Raw genomic sequence first — 21,134 nt, forward strand, 5'->3', positions numbered from 1 at the left:
TCCCGTTCAACTAGCTACGGGTGAGTAACGACAGGCCTTGTCACAGAGTAATCGTGTGAGACACTTCTCCTCTTTCACCGGAAGTTGGGATCACCCAGCAGCAGGATCATCGTAAAAAAAAAAAAAAAAAAAAAAATCCTCGGGCATGCGCAGTGTGTACACGTGGCATTTCCTCTCGTGCTCTAGGCTTTCCAAACGTACCTGGAACAAGAGGAGAGAGAAAATGTATTTACCCATTTCAAATGGGATGGGATGGAATCCCTAGAATATAAAATACCAATATCCAACTAGAGTTCAAACAAGCACAAGGGTTTATGTATATATATTTGTGCCTTTTCTTTGATTTTTAAGAGAATGCAACGCAATAAGCTATGGGCAAGTGTTTTTTTCCTCTATAAACTAGTCAAATATGGTTTCATGAAATATTTCCACTTGTGCTCTAGGTTTTCCAAACATACCTGGAACAAGAGGAGAGAGAAAATGTATTTACCCATTTCTAATACACTGTTTTTTAAAGTATTTGCTCCCTCAGTTGGATGTGATGGGATCCCTAGAATATAAAATACCAATGTCCAATTAGAGTTCAAACAATCACAAGGGTAAGGGTCCCCTGTAAAATTATTTTGGGGGGTGTTTTTTTCCTCTATAAACCGTAGTCAAATATGGTTTCATGAAATATTACATGGGCAGACAAAAAAAGAACCTGTGAAATTATAAATTAAGACCCCTGGACCCTGGTCGGTAACCCAAAAGCCAAAGAGGTTCACTTTTATCCATCCAGTGAATTACTTATGACTGAGATTTGCTCTTGAAACTGTGTTTTTTTTGAGGATATATATTTTTTTTTAAAGTTCTCTGATGCTTTGTGGACTGATATTTACTGATATTCATGACTGGATTCATACATCGATCCACCTGAATTTCTTCTCTCATGAAGATGCAATGTATGGACTTGTCACAGATAATTTGGAAGATGACTTCAATAATCAATAATATTCTCATCCTGGGTAAATTTTATGTATGATTAGCCTGGATATTAGGAAGGAAAAGGACTTAATTTTTTTGTACAACTTATTTTATTTTTAAGCATATTTCACATTCATAATAATAAATTGACTGACTCCAAACCAAGTCTCACACACTTTTTGCACAAACTATACCAGTAGGCCTATAGCACCACTATGGATGGATTGGAAAAACAAAAGGTATTAAAAACAAACTCTACTTTGGCCAAATTTGTATTTAAATAATATGCATATATTTTTTTATTCATTATTTATTTATTTATTTTGGCCTACTCTTTGTGTATATCATTTATATAACTAATACACAAGACACAATGGTCATGCTACAGTGAAGTTATTAGAAGTGGTGGTGTGTGTTCTCTATGTTGTTTATGTTAAATAATTTAAGTGATGGAACCACCATCCAAAACAGTATTCTTCTGTACATAATAATAGTTAATAAAGCAATTTTTAAAAGTATGATTATCCTTTACTGTGTTTTCAAAGGAATGTATGCCATGGATATTGGTACATAACTATTTATGCAATATATAAAAATAAATAAATAAATTGATCCAGGGTAGTTCGATGTAAGTTCCCCACCCGGAGAGATTATTGTGAAACACAAACAGGAAGCGGCCGGGGCAGAGTTTTGGGGAGTTGTTGGTTGGACAGCCATTGCAGTGTCGTGGCTCAGTAACAAAACACGAAAAAGGAGAGGAAGACCTGGTATCTCGTAGGCTCTCTCGCTTTCTTTTCTGACCGGGAGACCAATCATTTACATGAGTATAAGAACGAAAACACAAGTTAAGTCAATCTACACCTAAATAACGGGTAAGCATTGTTATTTTTTCAATACATTGATCAGAAAAGAGTCTGAATGTGAGCGGTCGGCATCTCGGCTAAAAATTTTTTTTACCCCGGCTGCTAACGATGCTAGCACGTTAGCATCGCTAGCACCAAGTTGCCCTAACTCACTCGCTGATTGTCAAAGCCTGTGGTTGAATTCAACCCCAGGGTTTTTGATTTAACATCCACATTTGTTATGAATACTCGCAGTATCACACATTTTTTATGTTGTTTGTTGGTTGTCCGTCGGGGAAGTGTCTTTCTAGGTAAATGCTAAGTAGCTAGCTGTCGATGCAACGTCGCCTCTCACAGAATATGACACGTAGCTTGTAGCTTCCTGTGCTAGTTAGCCTGTTAGCCGGCCTCACCCAGGCTGTAATATACTGGGCTTTATTAATGTACACGCCTGACTTTCATTTTCACTACTAGATTAGTTGGCTGCTTTGTTTTTTGTTTGTTTGTCTTGCCAACGTACAGCCTGTCCGTGGAAAAAAAATATACATGAGAGGTTAGCTGTCCTATCTGCTACGTTGACAGTGGTTGTGATAACAGGTTTGACAGCCCCTGCGTTCACACAGTCTTTTGGCATAAAAAAAAAAGGTCGTCTGTGAATATAATACTTGTAAGACTGACGGATAACGTGTTATTGTTGTTTTTATGACAATTAACAGTCGCTATAATTCCATGATGTCTTAGGTCAACGTTGTTATTACAAGAGTCACACATCTCTAAACAGTTGTTAGGCAAACATTTATGTTCACGTGTTGATTCTTTGGTTTAGGATAGAAAAACTTCAAGATTGACTTCTATTACTAACCTCACACTTATCCATTGAAATGATGCAGAGTTTATCTGACAGGAGAGAAGTCACAACTTCTTTATATTCACATGTAAAGTTAAAAGATTGATCCAGCATCTTAACATTTTGAGTAGTGTTGTCCTCAAGACCTCCTAACCCAAGACCGAGTCGAGACCAAGACTTTGAGGGGGTCGAGGCCATTACTGTTTTCATTACAAGTAACTCTTAATAATCATGTGGCTTGATATTCAAATTACTCCTCCTCAGCTAAAAAGAGAAGATTATTTAATATGAAATCCACATTTAATTTAATTGAAACCATATTTAATGTAAACAAAGTTTGGATTGAACAGTCCCACTGTTGACACCGGTGACACCAAGGTTTTCAGATGGTTACACATCACATAAACCAAAGTGAGCGAGTGACAGAGAGAAACATTTGTGGTTATGGAAAAAAAAAGATGTCACTGCAGCTGTCCTGAGAAAAAAATCTAGAGTCCAGCTCGACCAAGACAAAACCAGGACCTAGAAACTGTGGTGTCAAGACGGGTCTCGAGTACCACAACACTGCTGCGTTCAGTCTTTTGGTAATGTTATGGACTGGCGCTTTTCTCATGGGATCTCAGTGAAGTGAACGCCTGCTTGAGTGCCTGTCCGAGATGATGATGGGGGGGATAATGGAGATAATGTCTCCCTAAGAGAGAAACTGTGAACTAAAAGACATTTTAAATCCGGTGTTATGTTTTTTTACACATAGTTTTTCAAATCTTCTTCATCATATGAATGTCAGGAAACCTTGACAGTTGTTCTTCAGATAGTTTAGAAGCTAAACAGTAACAAGGATGAACTGTCATCACGTTTAGCCTAGTGTTTTTTTGTTTATTTGTTGTTGTTTTTTTAGAGTGAGCACACTTACCTTGAGACTGTGCTCATCAAATCTTTTCTTAGATTTTATTAGGAACAGATGTCTCAATGAAGGTGAGTTTAGCTCTAAAAGGCTTTTGCAACCAAATTGTTTCTATACACCTCCAGCAATTCTAACTCACCAAACATGAATTCATGTCACATCTTGTTATCATTATCATTTTCTTTGAAGTCTTCAATGAGTATAGTTGATTTATTTGCCACAGGGAAATAATGTTGAATAATTTTTCAATAATCTTATGTAAGTTACATTACTGGTTTGTGCCTCTCAAAGTTTGTTTCATAAAATGTTATGATATATTTTTGGTTTTGCATTGTTGGCTGGATAAAATAAGACATTTAATGAGGTCAGCATATTGTAATGTCCATTTTCAGAGGCAATTCATTATTTAATTGAGAAAACATCCATTAGATTAATCGATAAGATAATAATTTTTAATTAATTTAAAAGCTTTAAACTCAAATATAGTGGCTCGTGTGTACCTTTTGCTTGTCAGTTAACTGTCACACTATTTCACATCCATGAATGAATCTCGCTGCACATGTTACAGTAGCATCAGACTGTAAAGCCGGCCCATGGTGTTGTAGCAGCACATGGGACTAGAGCATAGCAGCGACTGACGTGTTGTAGCTCCAGCTGTATTTGCGTGGTCTTGAACTTTGGATACCTTATACTTTAGCCCTGGAGTTGTTTGCACATTACGTAACTGGGGCTAGAGGTCAGCAGCACCGGCTTACCTTGTCCTGATGCCGCATGTATCTGTCACTGAAAACGATTGATGAGTTTGGTAAAACTGTGTGTTTGTCTTCCTCAGTGAATCAAACATTGTGGCTTTTATAGAGGGAAAAACTTTCATGTAAAACCGAAGCTTGAAGGAGTTTGTTGTTTTTTTTCTGCATGTCATTTAAAACAGAGGGAAAAAATACACTTGTACTTGTACACTTGATCTAGAGTGATAAAAAAAAAAACAGCTTTCCCAGGAAGAAACAACAAGCTGTTGCATGTAGCAAGTCACTGAGCTGTTGATTTCACACAGTTACAGCTTGCCCAAGCTCATATCCAGTTTGTTTTGACTGAAATGACATTCTGGCTACTAGATTATCATGAAAGGGCTACGGCGATGACGACAATTAGGTTTGATATCCAAGGCCCTTGCAGATGGCTTGTGGTGAACAAAACCACTCATGTGTCCTGTTGAGGAGCTGTCAGATGGTATGTGATCAGTGATGTGAATCTTTTGTCCTCCTGTCCAAAGACATGTGCTGGAACAAGCTTATCATTGGCTGTAGAGAGGCAGTCATTGCTCTTATCACCCGTTGTAAAGTAGCCATGTGATAGGTTGAGGCAGTCTTCATGTCCATACAGCTGAGTGCTACTGTCACTCTTGCGAGGTTTGTAGTGCAGTGTGATTGGTTCTTATTGATCTTACTGTTTGTCTCCTGTTGAGCCTGAGTTTACTTGTGTTCAGTTCAGTTGTCAGTGTTTTGAGGCACTTTTCCCAATAGGCCCAATAGTGACCCCTAATTTAGTCCACTACTGGAAAAACTGCATGATGCAATTACTTGAAAAAGGTATCAAATATCATAATATACAGTTAATAAATGAAACATTATGAAGTCACGAAGATGCTCTCTCCAAAAAGTCGTAATCTTCAAATGTAACACGTTGACACGATGTGGATGTTACGACTAAAAGCACATGTCCCATTTCCTTTTTTTTGTTTTCTTCTGTGTGTGTTTATGTGCATGTAACTCATTTTATCCATTTGTTGTTTTTCAGGATTCAACAGCTCCGGATATGTCATTCCTATTTGATTGGATTTATAACGGTTTCAATAGCGTACTACAGTTTTTAGGTGAGTACCGCGCATCAGAAACACTTAGCTTCTAAGAAAAAAGAAATTCAATGAAGACTTTAAAAAGGGTTACTAGAATTTCAACATATAATTCACAAGGTGTGAACCATATCACTATTTTAAAAAGTGTTAAGTAGCACAATGTACACAGCTGGTAATTTGAGTGTGAATACAGTCTGATGAATATCTTTAGTGGCTGTAAGAAGAAGGTCTGTTTTACACCTCGGTCCTCAGGTGTACAGTGGACACAATAGCGCACTTTGTTCCTAGAGATCCATTGAGAGTTTCTCTTTAAATGTTAGGTCCCTGCGAGCCTCCAGACACAAATTTGAAACACAAATACAGCAGGCGCCACTCCTTAACAGCAGGTCTACACTACAAATTTTAACGCAATAAAGGTTTTTCAGCATTTTTCTGTCCTCTCGTATAACAAAACACACCAGTTTACTTGTTAATCAAAGATATCACTATGTGCTTTTCACACTGACCAGTTTCTGATGTGATGGAACAAATCACCATCATCATCGCAGGACAGTGGACACTACTCTTGAAATGCTTCTGTGCAGCTTGAATGGGCCTTTTATAGCTCCTTGGTCAGAGCGTTAACACAAGCTGGGTTATTTGCTTTGACTCCCATTGGGGCAAGACACACAACTTATGTTCCTGTAAAGTGGCTCGACTAAAAGCATCTATGTGTCATGAAAGGCACACAAAAGAAATATCTCTGATTGTTTTTTGTTTGTTTTTTGTTTTTTTTCCCCCCAGCTTTTTTAATTCATCTGTGATCAAAGTGTCCATTTCAGATTTGCTGGAAACTCTTGTTATGCGTACGTACCAGCTGCTCTTCTCCCCAGTGTGCGCTGCTCTAGTTTCTGTGTCAGAGCAGCTCCTGTGAAGCAGCCGTTCCCGTTCTTCCTGTCAGGCAGGTTTCACAGTGCTGCTGCTGTAGTCAGTAATAGTGACATCTTTTTGAGCTGAGTCAGGCAGAAATTTCACAAATCCACGCCGGGTATCTCTACGTATGCTGACTCAGAGGAGAAAAATCAGCCCTTGTGATCTGGTCAGGAAAGTCATGACAGAGGAAGGCGGAACCTTCATATTCAGCCTTTTGTTGTTAATTCAGATTGTTGAAACGCCCGTCTATAAAAACTGACAATAAGAGTTGGTGCCACCAAAATGCTCCCTTGGTGCAGCCGCTTGCTTTAAAACTCTTCTGGTGGAAACCGTAGCGTTTAATTTAGCTAAACTTAACATTCATCATGTTAAATAGAGATTAGAGCATGAGAAAAATCACTAGGTTGACTAAAGCAGCTGCTTTCATTGTGCATCAAGGACAATCCTTATGTGTGACCTGAATATCTAGTACAAGTCTGAGCTTGGCAAGTTTGTTTTTTATGCTTCAACCCAAGTTCTCAAGCTCAGACCTTCAGACTCGAATGGGGCGAGGTTTTTTCTTATGTGTGAAACTCCCAGAGACAAAGCGCTGAATGATTATTATGAGGATGTCTAGTGTCCAGGCTCACGGTTTTTTTTAAAACCCCTCTTCTGGCTTTGTTTCAGGACTGTACAAGAAATCCGGCAAGTTAGTATTTCTTGGCCTGGACAATGCTGGCAAAACGACGCTACTGCACATGCTCAAAGATGACAGATTGGGACAGCATGTGCCAACTTTACATCCAAGTGAGTCGGTGCTACTCTCGATCTCTCACATGCACATCCACAGATGCTCGCTCAGTGATGCATTGAAAGCCGTCCATATTTAAAAAGGAAGAAGAAGAATTGTGTCATTCGGATTATTCACACATTTGGTTTCGCTTTTTAAATTATTATCTTCAAACCATCCTGTTGAATGGGTGTTTTGCTGATATATTCATTCATTCTTTACATGTCTAATTCCACACTAATCTATTGTGTTTGTCAGAGATTTTTAAGGTGCTGCCTTTTTCCAAATTTGTTAATGATTGTGTTTTTGTCTTTTTTTCCAACAGCCTCGGAAGAGTTGACGATTGCTGGCATGACCTTCACCACTTTCGACCTTGGAGGCCACGCACAAGGTGTGTGTGTGTGGTTTGCATATATATATATTTTGGTTTTGTTGGTTGTGTGCAGCCGATGGGAACCAAAAAAATGAATAGGAGCCGTACAAGCCGTTTTTTCTTTAGACGCCAAAACTTACCTCTATGTGGGAACAGGCATGAAGGAACTTTTCTCAACTGATACTTGTTAAAATGAGCTTTATACAAAATATTCTATTGTAACAGTCATTTTATTTTTCTATATGTTTGTTTGTGAACGTGTGCAGCCCGCAGAGTGTGGAAAAACTACCTCCCTGCTATTAATGGCATTGTCTTCCTTGTGGATTGTGCGGACCATCCGAGATTGGGTGAATCAAAAGCAGAACTTGATGTAAGTACCTGCTGTCGTTGCACCTCAGGGCAGTGATTACTGGCTGCATTATTATTGTTATAGCATATCCTCCAAAAACAACACACATGAATGCATTGCAAACCTTTGTTAAATTATTTATTTGGTGTCATTGGCATCGGAAAAGTTGAGTTATTGTTTGTTTAGTTGTTGTGGGCTTTGTTTTATTCCCCTTACGCTTCCAGGGTTTTATCTTTGCACTGTTCAAATCGCCTTTAGTTAGAAAGTTTTTGAGCTTTCAGCACAAACATAGTGGATGATAAAAGAGGGGACTTATCACAGCCTTGCTCCATTTCCTGTCTGACTTATGTGTAGACACATATATGACTCAGCCCACTTGTTCAGCACGTTGGGGGTGACCCCGGTATAATTCTGGGCTGTTGATTGCGAAAGTATCAGTAAATAATTGTCAAAATAACTCCTGGGAGATATTAAATATCATTCAAACAGCACATGATGTCTAGTATCTTGTTGCATCGTAGCATCATAGATTTATTATTTCATCATCTTAAAGGGTAGGAATGAGAACCAAACTGTAAATACATCGTTTACTCTCTTAGGCATTAATGACAGACGAGACCATCGGAAACGTGCCTATCCTGATCCTGGGCAACAAGATCGACAGGTCAGAAGCCATCAGTGAGGAGAAGCTGAGGGAATTATTTGGATTGTACGGACAGACGACAGGCAAGGTGAGTAGACAACAGCACACTGCCCATATTATTATAGAGAAACTGTGGTATCCTTGAAATGAGTCAGATAAGTGTATAATAGAAATGAAAAGAAAAATACCACTTCAAGTCATTACCACAGAGTCGTCCCCCCCAAAAAAAGAACAACCTGCACAAAGAGCTAAATGTAAACGATAGAAAGATGAGTCCTCACCCCAGTGCACTGACAAGTTATTAAGATCTCATGTCAACAGACTCAAATCGCTGCAGTCCTGGTGGAAGTTACTGCTGCTGCCTAGTCATGTGAAGTATTAAAAATATAACAAATATCAAGTTGTAGTTTGCTGACAGCAAGGAATGTATTTATACCCAGAACTCGCTCCTGATTGCTTTAATTTACAACTTTGCAAGCTGCGACTCGCCGATATCTGTTTCTGCTTTGTTTTGTTTTGTTTTTTTGTATCCAGGCATGCCTTTGCAAATGACATGAATGTGTAATCTAATTTTAGAAAGTGGATTTAGTGCGAGTTTATGTCCTGCTTCTCTCCCAGGGTAACATTCCCATGAAGGAGCTGAACACGAGACCACTGGAGGTGTTCATGTGCAGCGTGTTGAAGAGGCAGGGCTACGGCGAGGGCTTCCGCTGGCTCTCCCAGTACATCGACTAAACGAAGCCGAGCTGCCGTAACATTACCGCCACCAACCAACCAACCACCACCAGTACCACCAATACCACCAACCACCACCACCACCACCACCATCAAGGGGGAGGGGAGGGGGGGGCGCGCTAAAAAACCCAACCACTCGAGACGCCCGCCGTTGCCACCATCAAGTACCATCATACTCAGCCCCATGTTTGGTTAAACAAGTCTGCCTCCACCGTCAGAGAAACCAGTACAACTTGATCCCAATAGACTTTTATTGGTCGAACATTTGGTTCCGCACTTACAGCATTCATACCTGTACGCGCACACACACACACTCTCTCTCTATCTTTCTTTTTCTCTCTCTCGTTTCTATCTCTCTTTCTTTTCTAAGAGAGTAGCCTAGCATTGGTTCCACAGCAAAGGGTGTTCAAATTCAAACGGATGAATCTTTTCTATATTGTGTCTGTCGTTTGCTGCCCTCTCTCTCTCTCTTTCTCTCTCTCTCTCCCTTTCTTCCTTCCTGCCATCTGTTGATTGTGATGATAGATGCGTTATAATTGTAAATCTGTACATGTATCAAAATCCCTGGCGCCTCTTCTCCCCTCTGTATCTCATTTTGAGCAATGACAGAGAGCAACATAGTTGTATACATTGCAGTACACTCACTTTTTCTTTCTTTCTTTTTTTTTTAACAGTAAAGACATTCATTCCACATTGTATTTAATCACTGCGTTTTCGTTAGACCTGTTTTTTTGTTTTGTTTTGTTTTTCTACGTAATTCCAATAAATGAAATGTGTGGCCACGTATACAGCCCTCTCTATAGACGTGTGGCTGTTTCACTCATTTATTAAAAAAATAAAATGGACCAGTGCATTTATCTTAGTGATCCATTTATATAGGTTACTTGGAAGTTAAAATACTTTGTTCCAGACTTTCTATCTTGTGGGCACAGTAGCATTGAATGGATCTAAGTAAAAACTGTGGGCTCCCCCTTTTTTTTTTTTTAAAGAGAAGCATGGGGTGGTAGTGAAGCAATGGGAGGAGGATTTTAATAGAAATAATACTGGCTATAACCCCAGCGAAGTTTGATGGAATCGTGTAGATAGCACAATGGTCAGTTGATGCAAAGAAAACTATTTAAATAAATGAAGCTTTTGAGTGAATGGCTTGATAATAACATGCAGTAAGAGACGAAGGGAGCGATAAAAAAAACGATGGTTGTAACATCTAGTAGTCGTCGTCGATATTAATAGTCCATCCTACAGGTGTAATTTTGCAGCGGCAGACCTTTTTACAGGGTGAAATCTAGTGACCAAGCGTAGATAACAAGAGGACACACACAATCCCATAGTGGGAACAGGTAGATAGACCTATGACACCTCTAAAGAAAGGGACCATGTATATATGAAATGTACACAAACATCGTACATGGATTTTGTATTTATAAGTGGTATCCTTTGATCTATGTGCATTACCAGAAACTATTATGCATGCCTTGTTCTTTTTGATTTTTAATGACCATTATTCCAGAGAGTACAACAGTAGGGAAGAAGATGCCAAAATTTACAATGAGAGCTGATTGTCATGTTTTGTTTTTGTTTTCTCTTTCTCTCTCTCTCTTTTTTTTTTTTTTTAAGGAAACAATGGATTTGCGCGTAATACACACTTCTGTCCCTGTCCCTTTGTGTCTCTTTCATTCCCTCATGACTACGTGATGAGCTGTTCCAACAAGGGTGGGACTTGCTGTTGTTTGCATCATAAAAATGTAATAAATGTTTGCAATGAATAACAGGCTTTAACATTGATCCACAATGCAGACTGATTTTCTTTTTTTTCTTTTTTTTGGGTCACGTTTCTTTGATGAGGTCAGCGATGAATGAAGGACTCGGTTTCAGAAGTAAAGGCACCAAAAATAGTCTGATAACTGTTTATTGGGAGGAAAGGTGGAGGTAATCTTCAAAGATGCATTGGATTTTAAAAGCTTATTATATGTTTTGTTATTTTTGATTGTAATCTGAAACGTAACGCAATATAAGAGCAATATTCTCTCCACAATGTAGGGAATAAAAATTAAAAGTACCATAAAATGAAAATACTCAAGTGAAATAAATTGTATAGTAACTTCATTAAATGCATTTAGTTATTGTTATTATGTCTGAATTTAATGATCAGGTGCAGTTTGAAGTATCCTCATTAGCAGCATGGGCACAGTTAACTGGAGGTTATGTAAAAAACAGCATTTTGAGTTAACGACAAGCACTTTATAACCTTGCCACTAGGTGGCGCACATTACATTAAAGCATACATTTTTAGGAGTGATGTATAGTTTATATTCATGAAAGTGAATCAGATGTTCTCTTTAGAACTAGGTACATTTTTAACTTAATCAATACTAATAATTTTTTTTCCCGTGCATGATCTTTTTAGCTTAGGTTAAACAACAAAGCGATTGGTTTGATTTTAGTTTTCACTACATATCACTCACATAATTTCCATTAAACACATTGTTTTCTTACAGTCATTCATACTGCTTCACATACGGTAATGCAATAAACACATGTGCCGTTTATTGGTCAATTGGTATCGTTGTTTGTCTTCAAGCTCTGCTGTACCAGGAACAATAACAACAATGGACAGTCATGATTTTTTTTTTTTTTTTTGGTTGTCATTTAGGTGGAAGTTCACACAGAATATTTGTGCTTCCACCTCGAGTGAAATTAACTTCAGGCTCTGCAGCTTTTTCATAAAGTAGGAATTAGTGTAATAACTACTGTGATTTGGGAAAACACCAGTAGCCTAATTCATAAATAACTAGATAAAATATGGACAACTACCAGTGCATTCCTCTGACTTCCAGTGATGGGAATAACGGCGTTAAAATAAACGGCGTTACTAACGGCGTTATCTTTTTCAGTAACGAGTAATCTAACTAATTACTATTTCCACCGTTACAACGCCGTTACCGTTACCGACAATTAAATGAGGCGCGTTACAAACTACTCAGTGAAGCCGTTGTCCTCCGACTTGGCTCATCTCATCTCAGACACAGAAGCTGCTAAACTGTTGTTTTTTTCTCCTCCTCTCCTTTGGTGAGGGGAGGGGGGAGGAGGGAGGGACGAGACAACCGCATAAGTGATGATGATTGGTTGAGGCAGAGTAAGGTTTCATGCTAAGCCAATCAGAGGCAGTGTTCAGTTTGTACACAAACCACACACGCACGCAGTTTAGCCTCACACACACAAACTAGCAGAGGGAAGCTGCCGAGATCGGAGGGAAAGTGGAAACAGACACTACTTTAATCTCCCTGAGGTAAAAGACAAGAACATGTGAGGTGTAGCTACATTATGTCCCGGAGCGAAGTGTTTGTCCTGAGCTTCTGCTCACCTGACTCTGTGCAGCTTCTTCATTAAATCCAAACAGTCCGACACAGCGACGCACTGCTCCTCTTTGACTAAAGTCTCTGTAGCTCATCAGCTGGAACTCTTCCAGAGCAGCTACAGCAGCGTTGTGACCTCAACCATGGTTGGTGAGAGCAGAAATGTTGTTGTTGTAGTGAAAATGGGCGGGCTCGTGAAGACGCGAATTTACACAAAGTCAAAACGAGCGATAAATCGCATTTCTCGCGTATCTCGCGTGTGGTTGCGCGTAAAAGCTCGCGCGAAAAAAAAGCGTTCCTCGTGTTTGAGTGGGAAGCCCCTGTGGGTCTTCCCACCAAACACGATGAAAAGGACGAAGACGCGAAGGTCCCGTCGCCATAAAACAATCGGGTGTATTGCGTCGCAAAAAAAAAAAGTCGCGTCTACCGCGTCTCGCGCCTAATCGCGTCTCGCGCCTAATCGCGTCTTTGCGTTACGGCCTTTTACACCGCGGACGTAACGAATAAACGGTGACGGTGTGAACGAACAACATAGAACAGGACCAGACGTGGCGTTGTTTCCTCTTTTCACCTACAGCTCCACTCTCCCTTACTTACACTAACTACTGTTATTGTTGAGGCCAGATAATTGTGGGATTTGTAGTTTTTGACCAATCGTGTGCTCTTTCTTTTTGTGATTTTTCCGGTTCACACATGTTTGTTTTTTTTAGGGGCAAATGCGAGTGAAATGCTCGCCCATGGTGGGCATAAGAAAATGTAAGACCTGTCTAAAATTATTTAAGACTTGAACACAATAATTCAACAAATTTAAGACATTTTAAGACCTAAAATTTAGATTTTCACATTTTAGACTTTTTAAGACCCCGCGCGCATACCCTGTTATTTCATATAAAAGTTTAAGTGCATACATATTTTATGATGCTGTGTATTATATATTTAAGACCATCTTAGAATTTTCTAATAAATTTAATACTTTTTAAGGCCTTAATTTTAGATACATGAATTTAAGACTTTTTAAGGATCCGCAGATACCCTGTTGTGCGCTCGCAGCAGGACAGATAATCAGATGGATAATCGGTAAAGTTAATAATTTCACTTAATGTGGCCATGAATAAATTAATTTCGATGTTTCGCCTGTTATTAAACGCAAATCTTGAATAGGTCTCCGCTGTTTTCACATTTAAAAAGGTCTTTGTTGTCTTTGTACAGAGACAATATGAGATTTGCTTGTAGCCACAGCACTTAAAAAACCCACTGTAACCTATTTTCATAGGCAGCCTCGCTTTCAATAAAACACACACTCGCGTTCCATAATTGCGATCAGTGAAATATATGAAAACAATAAAATACAATTTAAAAATGAGAGAAAAAAAATCCAAATTCTTCGACATATTTAAACTTAAAAAAAAGAAAGAAAAAGTAACGCAATAGTTACTTTCCCTGGTAACTAGTTACTATTATAGTGAAGTAGTGGAGTTACTAACTCAGTTACTTTTTGGGAGAAGAAATTAGTAACTATAACTAATTACTTTTTAAAAGTAACGTTCCCAACACTGCTGACTTCACACTCTCTAATACACATGGGTCGTCCATCCCTGCACACACTAAAGCATCTCCAGTCACAATATCTTCCAAACACAACTCCTACAGCCAGTCAGCAGGGAGATGACAGCCATGACTGCAGCCTGCAGCACATGTCCATGCACCCTCCCCACACTGATGCCTCTCTCTCTCTGCTGAGCTGCCCCCCTCTCCCTTGCAACCTCCCCCCTGCTTCCTTCCTCCTCTGGGGCTGCACTCACACTGGGGACCGGGGCTCTGAGTCGAGGCCGTGGATCTCAGAACCGGTTTGTGACCCGGTGTCATCTTGCTTTGACAGAAAATGTTGTTGTTCAGTCGTCTTTGTGAGTCAGTGGGAGTTGTGGTCTAGCTCCTCCTGACCAACCAGACATGGAGCTTCTGGATGGGGAGTCGAGGTGAGTGAAAGATATAAAGGTTTGTCAGTGTGTGTGTGTGTGTGTGTGTGTGTGTGTGTGTGTGTGTGTGTGTGAAGTCTCTTGTTGGAAACTGATACAGCTTGTTGTTGTCCTCCCTCACAGATCTCAGATTGTGAGACCCCAGACAAGAAGAGTTCCCATTAACGGTGACTTTGTCTCCGTCTCCCATCCAATCATCATTCAAGACAAACCTGAGCCAAGTAAGGAAGTTGACAAGAACTCAGCCTGGACAGGTACGACACACAGACATCCATTCAAGGGTAAATCTCCTATCTGATCCTAAAAATATAATAAATCCTCTTCAGTTTAAAAAGAAAGAGAGATAGATTGGAGTTCAACCTCCTTTACCCTTTTTATATTGCTTAGTCATTTGGTCAAGTAAGTGAGGTGATTTCTACAAAGGTGAAGTTCTTTATACAGTATGTGCTGCCCATTTTTTGCAATTGGAGGCCTAATAAAAGGTGGAGGTTAGTTTAGAAATGCATGTTTTAAAATCTTAATTGTTGGATTATGAGAGGGTAAATAAATAAGTGTGATCACAAATAGTCTTCAGCTCTTTATTGATGCTGAAAAGTGCTTTTGTGATAACTCAGCTGATTTATCTGCCAATAAAAACATTATACTCAAACTTTTTTCTAACATAAATACGAGGTCTTTAGATATTCAAAGGCAAAATGATAAAAACAAAAACAAAAAGCATTGGTGATTTATCTTGGTCATAAAACCACAAATGTCTCTGAACAAAGAGTTTCACCCTGAGATGCCAGTGCCGTCAGACTCCAACATAATGTGATGGCTGATAAGATGCAGGGCTTCGTGTTTTTTTGTTTTGTTTTGTTTTTCTTCTGTGTTTTCAATATTCCCAAGGGAAAAAAAGAGGTCAGAGAATAAGGTCTATGACTGAAGAACTGAACAGAGCCAAGCACACGTGAAGTATAGATCTATTCATCTAAAGCACCTTTGGTTTTGATTTAAAATCTACGCGTTAACATAATGTATCTATGACAGGAAAAGCATGTTCCTAGAAATGAGAGGGGGCTGATATAAACATCTATACATCAGTTGTATGACGTTGCCTCATATGAGGTCACGATCAGCTGATGATTAATGTGATATTAACGACAACCATGAAGCACTGACGAAGAGTTAAGTCTTAGAGTCAAATGAAGGAGAATAAAGATTAAGGATTTTATTCTGACAGCCTCTTGCAGAGTAGCAGTGACCAGGGTTCAAGCTTCATGCAGCCAAAGTGTCCTTGAGCAATTTTCCTTAGAAGCTTATGAGAAGCTGCAGTGTTGGTGACCTTTGGTCTTCTCTGGAAAAGGCCCAAAGGATGATTCATTTTTTTTATGGGACATCTTATTGTGATAAGACCTTGCCCTGATTATATCTTTGTACACGTGTCATCATCAGTTTGAATCAGTTGCAGAAGCAGCAGAAGTTAATGCAGGTTTGTAGGATTTGTAACGGCTGCCTCCCTCTTTTCTCCTTTTGGCTCTTGCATCCTGTTTAGTTTGAGTTCAGTTCCTTTTCTCTTTCTGTAACTTATTTTTAGTCTTTTGTCGAGCCCTGAGCCGAGGCTGTGACAGTTGTCAGATGAGAGAGATCTAACAAACAGAGAGAAACAAAACTATCAAGAAAACACACACACAGATAGATGATGTGATAAACACTTTTATTGTGTGGGACCTGAAAATAAATCCTTGTATCAGATAAACTGGGTGAGGAGGAATTACCCCCAGAGACAAAGCTGTGCATGTCTCCCCCTGAACTCTGCTTCCTTATTACGGAGGAAAGAGGGATACCGAGTCCGACTGTCAACATGTAAACAGCCGCGCTCATTGTATCAGACAAAGTGATGGAAACAATACATGAAAACAGAAGCATCACAGTGATTTAAACAGCAGCGAGAGCATAGCAGCAATTATAATAAATGCCAGCCAGAGGCATTTAATGCCCAGGTATCTCATCTAAAATGAAGTGCTGCTTTTTTTCCGAGTGAAACAACACATATTCTCTCTATTTTTAAAACCAGTTACCATCATCGCTCCAATAAAAAGAGAAGTGTTATGGTATCATCAGCTTAAACAAAAAGACTCTGTATGTATCTTTGCCTGCACTTTAAAGATAAAATTAAAGGTCACCACAGGATCCCGCAACTGCCTGCTGCTGTTTGATTATAAACTCATAGAGATTATACCTGCCTGCCACCTCATATGCCAACTGGGCTCCATTTAAATTGTTTTTTTTTTTTTTTTTTTTTTTTTTTACTGCCCATGCAGCTTTAGAATAAGTGGCACGCTGGCACCGGCCAAATGGAGCACAGCCAATAATAACAGTGTAAGTCGTGCTGCCCTGATGGGTGCAACAAACTGCAGCAGAAGAATGTGGGAGTTGTCAATCACACACAGTCTGCACACAGTCCAGAGAGAAAAAAAGTCTAATTGGGCGGCTTGAGTTAAAAATAAAAATAAAAACACCTGTGTGGGTAGATAATGTATCATTTAAAATTCTTCACCTGCAACATAACTAAGCCTCTAACTTAAATATGATGGAATTAAACAGAATAAAACATTAGCAGTTGCCTCTGAAATGCAATAGGTGAATGATATACTATATATATTAATATTTTACATTACACTGCGGTGTTTCTTTTTATTTTAACAAGAGCAGTGCAGGTGGAACTAATGACATTGGTGATGGACTCCTTCCATTTCAGTGTCGAGGAAACTGTGCCAGTGAGCCAGCCAGGATGCACCGGACACGAGCCCTGGAACCAGCATAACCTCAATTATTATTAATTATTAATATAATGTTCAGAAGTGGGGGAAGTAGGCTACTCTAGCTAAGGTATCCTCAATACAGTGTGTCAAACCCTTCTAATATTTGGTATTATTTTGGATTGTTTATTCAATAATGACATTTAATAATAAAATAAAATAACAACTTTATAGCCTACTGTAAATTCACATCTCACTTCTAACAGATGTTGATTTGTGAATCACCTCCCTTTTGATCACTCCTAACGTGGTCAAACAGCGTTGTGTATTCTTACTGGAGACAAACCAGGTGGAGTTTGATGATGATAATAATATAATAAAATGTCAACCACTCAACACATCTGTTAAAAACATAACTGTGACCATGGCAATCACAGTGTTTGAGAGCAGAACTAAACAGCAGGAAATCAGATGACATGGATATTGCACACTGGTTCTTATATTTTTATACATAATGTAAAGTTGTTGCATCAGACAGGTAGTACACCTTCGTCTTTGCTCTTTAATGATTGGTTGTTATAATCACAGCCTGATTAGACAATGATATTAAATAGTAAGACTTATATTGGCTGTTTTTCACATGTCAAAACAAAAGTATGAGCGTAAAGTCATGGTCATGCATGAAAATATACTTTCAGGTAACTACAGTAAATGTGACCCGGCCATGATGTGAGTGTTTAGTGTCACTATGACTCAGGTTACAGTGACAACTCACACATTTCCCCCTCCACTCTCTCTATCTCTCTCTCTGTCTCTTTCACCTTCTCCTAATCAACAGTCGGGTGAATCTCTGAAGGAGAGGGTAATACACAAACAGACACGCACCGCAAAAACATTGGAAGCTATTTATAGTTTCTGACGGGGGGGTGAGAGGGTGGGTGGCGATGGGGTTTGCAGACCATGGAGATGTGTCCTTCACTGCCGCTGTGAACAATGCTGCCTGCCAGACTCACAAACACACTCAGACACAACACAGCCCACGCACAACATGGACACACAGGTGCCTCAGTTAGCATCGTATAATATTACACAGGAGCAACAAGCAGTGAACGTACACACACATATTTTCTACAAACACATGTAAGTGAAAAAACACAGGTAGGTATATAAATGTTAAAACAAAGATGCAACCACACTTAGAAAAGGCAAGACAACTTTTCATGTGGGCGCTCAACAACAATAACAAAGCAGCGCTGCCTCTGCCAGCAGATCCCACTCTTTAATCTACACTTTAATCTAAATATCTACATTTTTAACAGGTGGAAACAGCAACTAGAGTTAACCAGGAAGTTAGTGTGGTAGTTCTCTGTGAACAGATTCAAAACATATAGAAACCAGAGGGCCCTGTTCCCTGTCTTTCTTCATCTGTCATATCAGAAACAAGGGCATGAAAGCCCAAAGAATTTAAAAACAAAGAAAAAAAAGTTAAATGTAGCTTCTCATTTGGGTGTTAAAGGGATAGTTCAAAATTTTAGCAAATTCTACTGTCACCATAATCCTTATAGTCATAGCAGTAGGTTCATTACCTTTCATTATCGGAGCATGTTGTTTTGAGATCTGCGGGGCAGAGACGTGAGCTCTGCTCAGTGAACACAATGATGGTGAACAGTACAGGTCCCCTGTCCCTCATCAAACTCATCAAATACACAATCCAACAACTCCAAAACGCTGGAGTTGTGACCTGCACATTCACCACGCAATGAAATAATCATGTATAATTATGTAACATGACACAAATACGCAAATAATCAGAACTAGTTCCTACAGCCATGTCTGGAATGTAGTTCCGGCTGTACTTGCCTTGAAAACAACTCCCGTCTTGTAACGTTACATGATTATCTCATAGCGTGGTGAATGTGCAGGTCACAACCACCACCAATCACCACCAGAGCGTTTTGGTGTTGTTGGATTGTGTATTTGATGAGTTTGATGAGGGAAAGGCGAAAGTACCCTTCACCCCCATTGTGTTCGCAGAGCAGCTCACGTCTCTGCCCCGCCAATCTCAAAACCAGATGCACCGATCATTAAAGGTAATGAACCTACTGCTATGACTATAGAGATTATGGCAATAGGCAAATTTGCCAAAATGTTGAACTATACCTTTATTATCTTAAAATAAAACATTGGGACATTTATTGCACTCTGAAACTGAAGAGTTTGCTGATGACTCTGGTCAAAATGAAGTGTAACCATGAAGTCATATGACGCTGCACCACCAGAGGGCAGTACTCAGCAGGCAGGTGAGGATCTGTGTCTTTTCTAAACCCATTCCTCTTTGCTGTGACTGAAGAGGGAGAAGCAGTGATTCAGGAAGAAGAGGGGATGAGTTTACAATAATGTCAGATTCAGTACTTAACAGACTTTTTTTTTTAATTACGCAGTTTAAAATGCACCAAACAGGAACTCCTGTAGAACAACCCAGCTGATCAATAGGCGACCAGCTATAAATTAACATCCACTCCCTGCAGACTATTTGGTACGAGGTGTAAATCAACACTAATGTCAGTATTTGACCTGCAGCCTTGTGACTAATTAGATTGTTTATGTCTGTTTCAACCAACTTTTGTATTGAAGTGCTGCTCTGATTAGCTACTTCCAGGTGAATGCACAGTTTGATCAATCACTGCTACCAATAAAGTTACACTCTCACTATAGCTAAGTAAACAACTGCCTCAATCAATTACATTGGATACTTTATGATTTTTATTCTCAGATCACTTCATAATGACAAAACAAAAACAGAATCTTAAAAATTTTTGGTTTTGCAAGTTCACAAAACCCAGACTGAATTGACAGCTGTTTTACATCCTTTATTCAGTGCTCAGCAGATGCACACTGGTAGCGAGAACATGTTTTGCACACCTGGATTGAGATGGAGGAGGGCAGATATTTCTATTTAAGAGCCTTTTGGCAAACCCAGAGTGGAGAGTGGAGAGGTTTCCATCTGGCCCCAGATTGATGAAGTGCTGCAGTGATGGTCGTCCTGGAAGTTTTTTCTCTGCGGAGCTCAGCCACCACTCTGGGTCGCCTGTCTTACTAAGGCCCTTCGTTTTTATTTATTTTTTATACAGTTGCTCAGTTTGGCTGGGTGGCCAGTTAAAGGAAGGAGACTTCTTCTTCTGTTCAGGATTTATGGAGGCCACTGTTCCCAGGAACCTTGGAAGCAGCAGAGTTTTTCGTAGCTTTGCCACATGATTGTCTCTGAGCTCTCAGGCTCTCCGCTCCGTCTCCCTCTCGGCTTGGTTTTGTGGTAGTGAGACCTTATAGTATATAAGCTGAATTCACCACAGGTTTATCCAGTCGGTGTGTGTAGAAACCTCTCAGAGAAGAGAGATCAAGAGAAAAGGGAGACACCTGCGCTGAATCTGAACTGTCACAGCAAAGACGCCTGATACTTCAGTGACACAACAATTTCTTTAAATCTTTTTTTGCTTCATTGCCGTCGTGTGGTATCGAGTGTAAACTGATGAGGGAAAATATGAAGCGATTTTAGCAGCAGATAACACAGAGTGTAAAAAAAGCGAAGGGGTCTGAATATTCCCAGAATGCACTGTAGCTCTGATATTGTATTTCATAAAAATATAATAACTTCTTCTGATGTAAGCAGAGACACTCGACTGAAATATAAAACGCTGTGGGAATCTCTGAGCAGAGGTGGTACAGTACAAACGTGGTAGATCTCATCTCGTGATCAGTTTAGTTAACGACACTCGACACTCATTAAAAATAAAGTACAGTAGGTGTGTGTGACATTTTCAGTGTGAAACAGAGCCTCTGATTTTCTTTTCCTCCCTAAAGGTTAATAT

The 21,134-nt window shown here is 39.5% G+C and overlaps 1 protein-coding gene across 2 annotated transcripts; it reads left to right on the forward strand.

The window, feature by feature from the left end:
• The first annotated feature begins 1,634 nt into the window (after positions 1-1,634).
• Positions 1,635-10,966, forward strand: sar1b (secretion associated, Ras related GTPase 1B). 2 transcript variants are annotated; one of them, XM_083987313.1, is made up of 7 exons: positions 1,635-1,838; positions 5,357-5,432; positions 6,993-7,112; positions 7,421-7,486; positions 7,735-7,838; positions 8,417-8,548; positions 9,079-10,966. In XM_083987313.1, exons 2-7 carry the CDS (start codon positions 5,375-5,377, stop codon positions 9,193-9,195), a joined length of 597 nt encoding a protein of 198 aa, XP_083843439.1. In that variant the 5' UTR covers positions 1,635-1,838; positions 5,357-5,374; the 3' UTR covers positions 9,196-10,966. The 2 variants fall into 2 exon arrangements, with proteins under 2 accessions (XP_083843439.1, XP_083843440.1); XM_083987314.1 differs by lacking the exon at positions 1,635-1,838 and adding an exon at positions 3,922-5,148.
• The last annotated feature ends 10,168 nt before the right edge of the window (positions 10,967-21,134 follow it).

Source organism: Trachurus trachurus (genome assembly GCF_905171665.1).
Source record: "Trachurus trachurus genome assembly, chromosome: 14".
NCBI lineage: Eukaryota > Metazoa > Chordata > Actinopteri > Carangiformes > Carangidae > Trachurus > Trachurus trachurus.

Bases quoted from the DNA above. Each gene is read 5' to 3' on its own strand.
- sar1b (XM_083987313.1), top strand. From the start codon at position 5,375: ATGTCATTCCTATTTGATTGGATTTATAACGGTTTCAATAGCGTACTA. The intron at 7,487-7,734 runs GTGTGTGTGTGT...GAACGTGTGCAG, and splicing joins CCTTGGAGGCCACGCACAAG to CCCGCAGAGTGTGGAAAAAC. The intron at 7,839-8,416 runs GTAAGTACCTGC...TTACTCTCTTAG, and splicing joins AATCAAAAGCAGAACTTGAT to GCATTAATGACAGACGAGAC.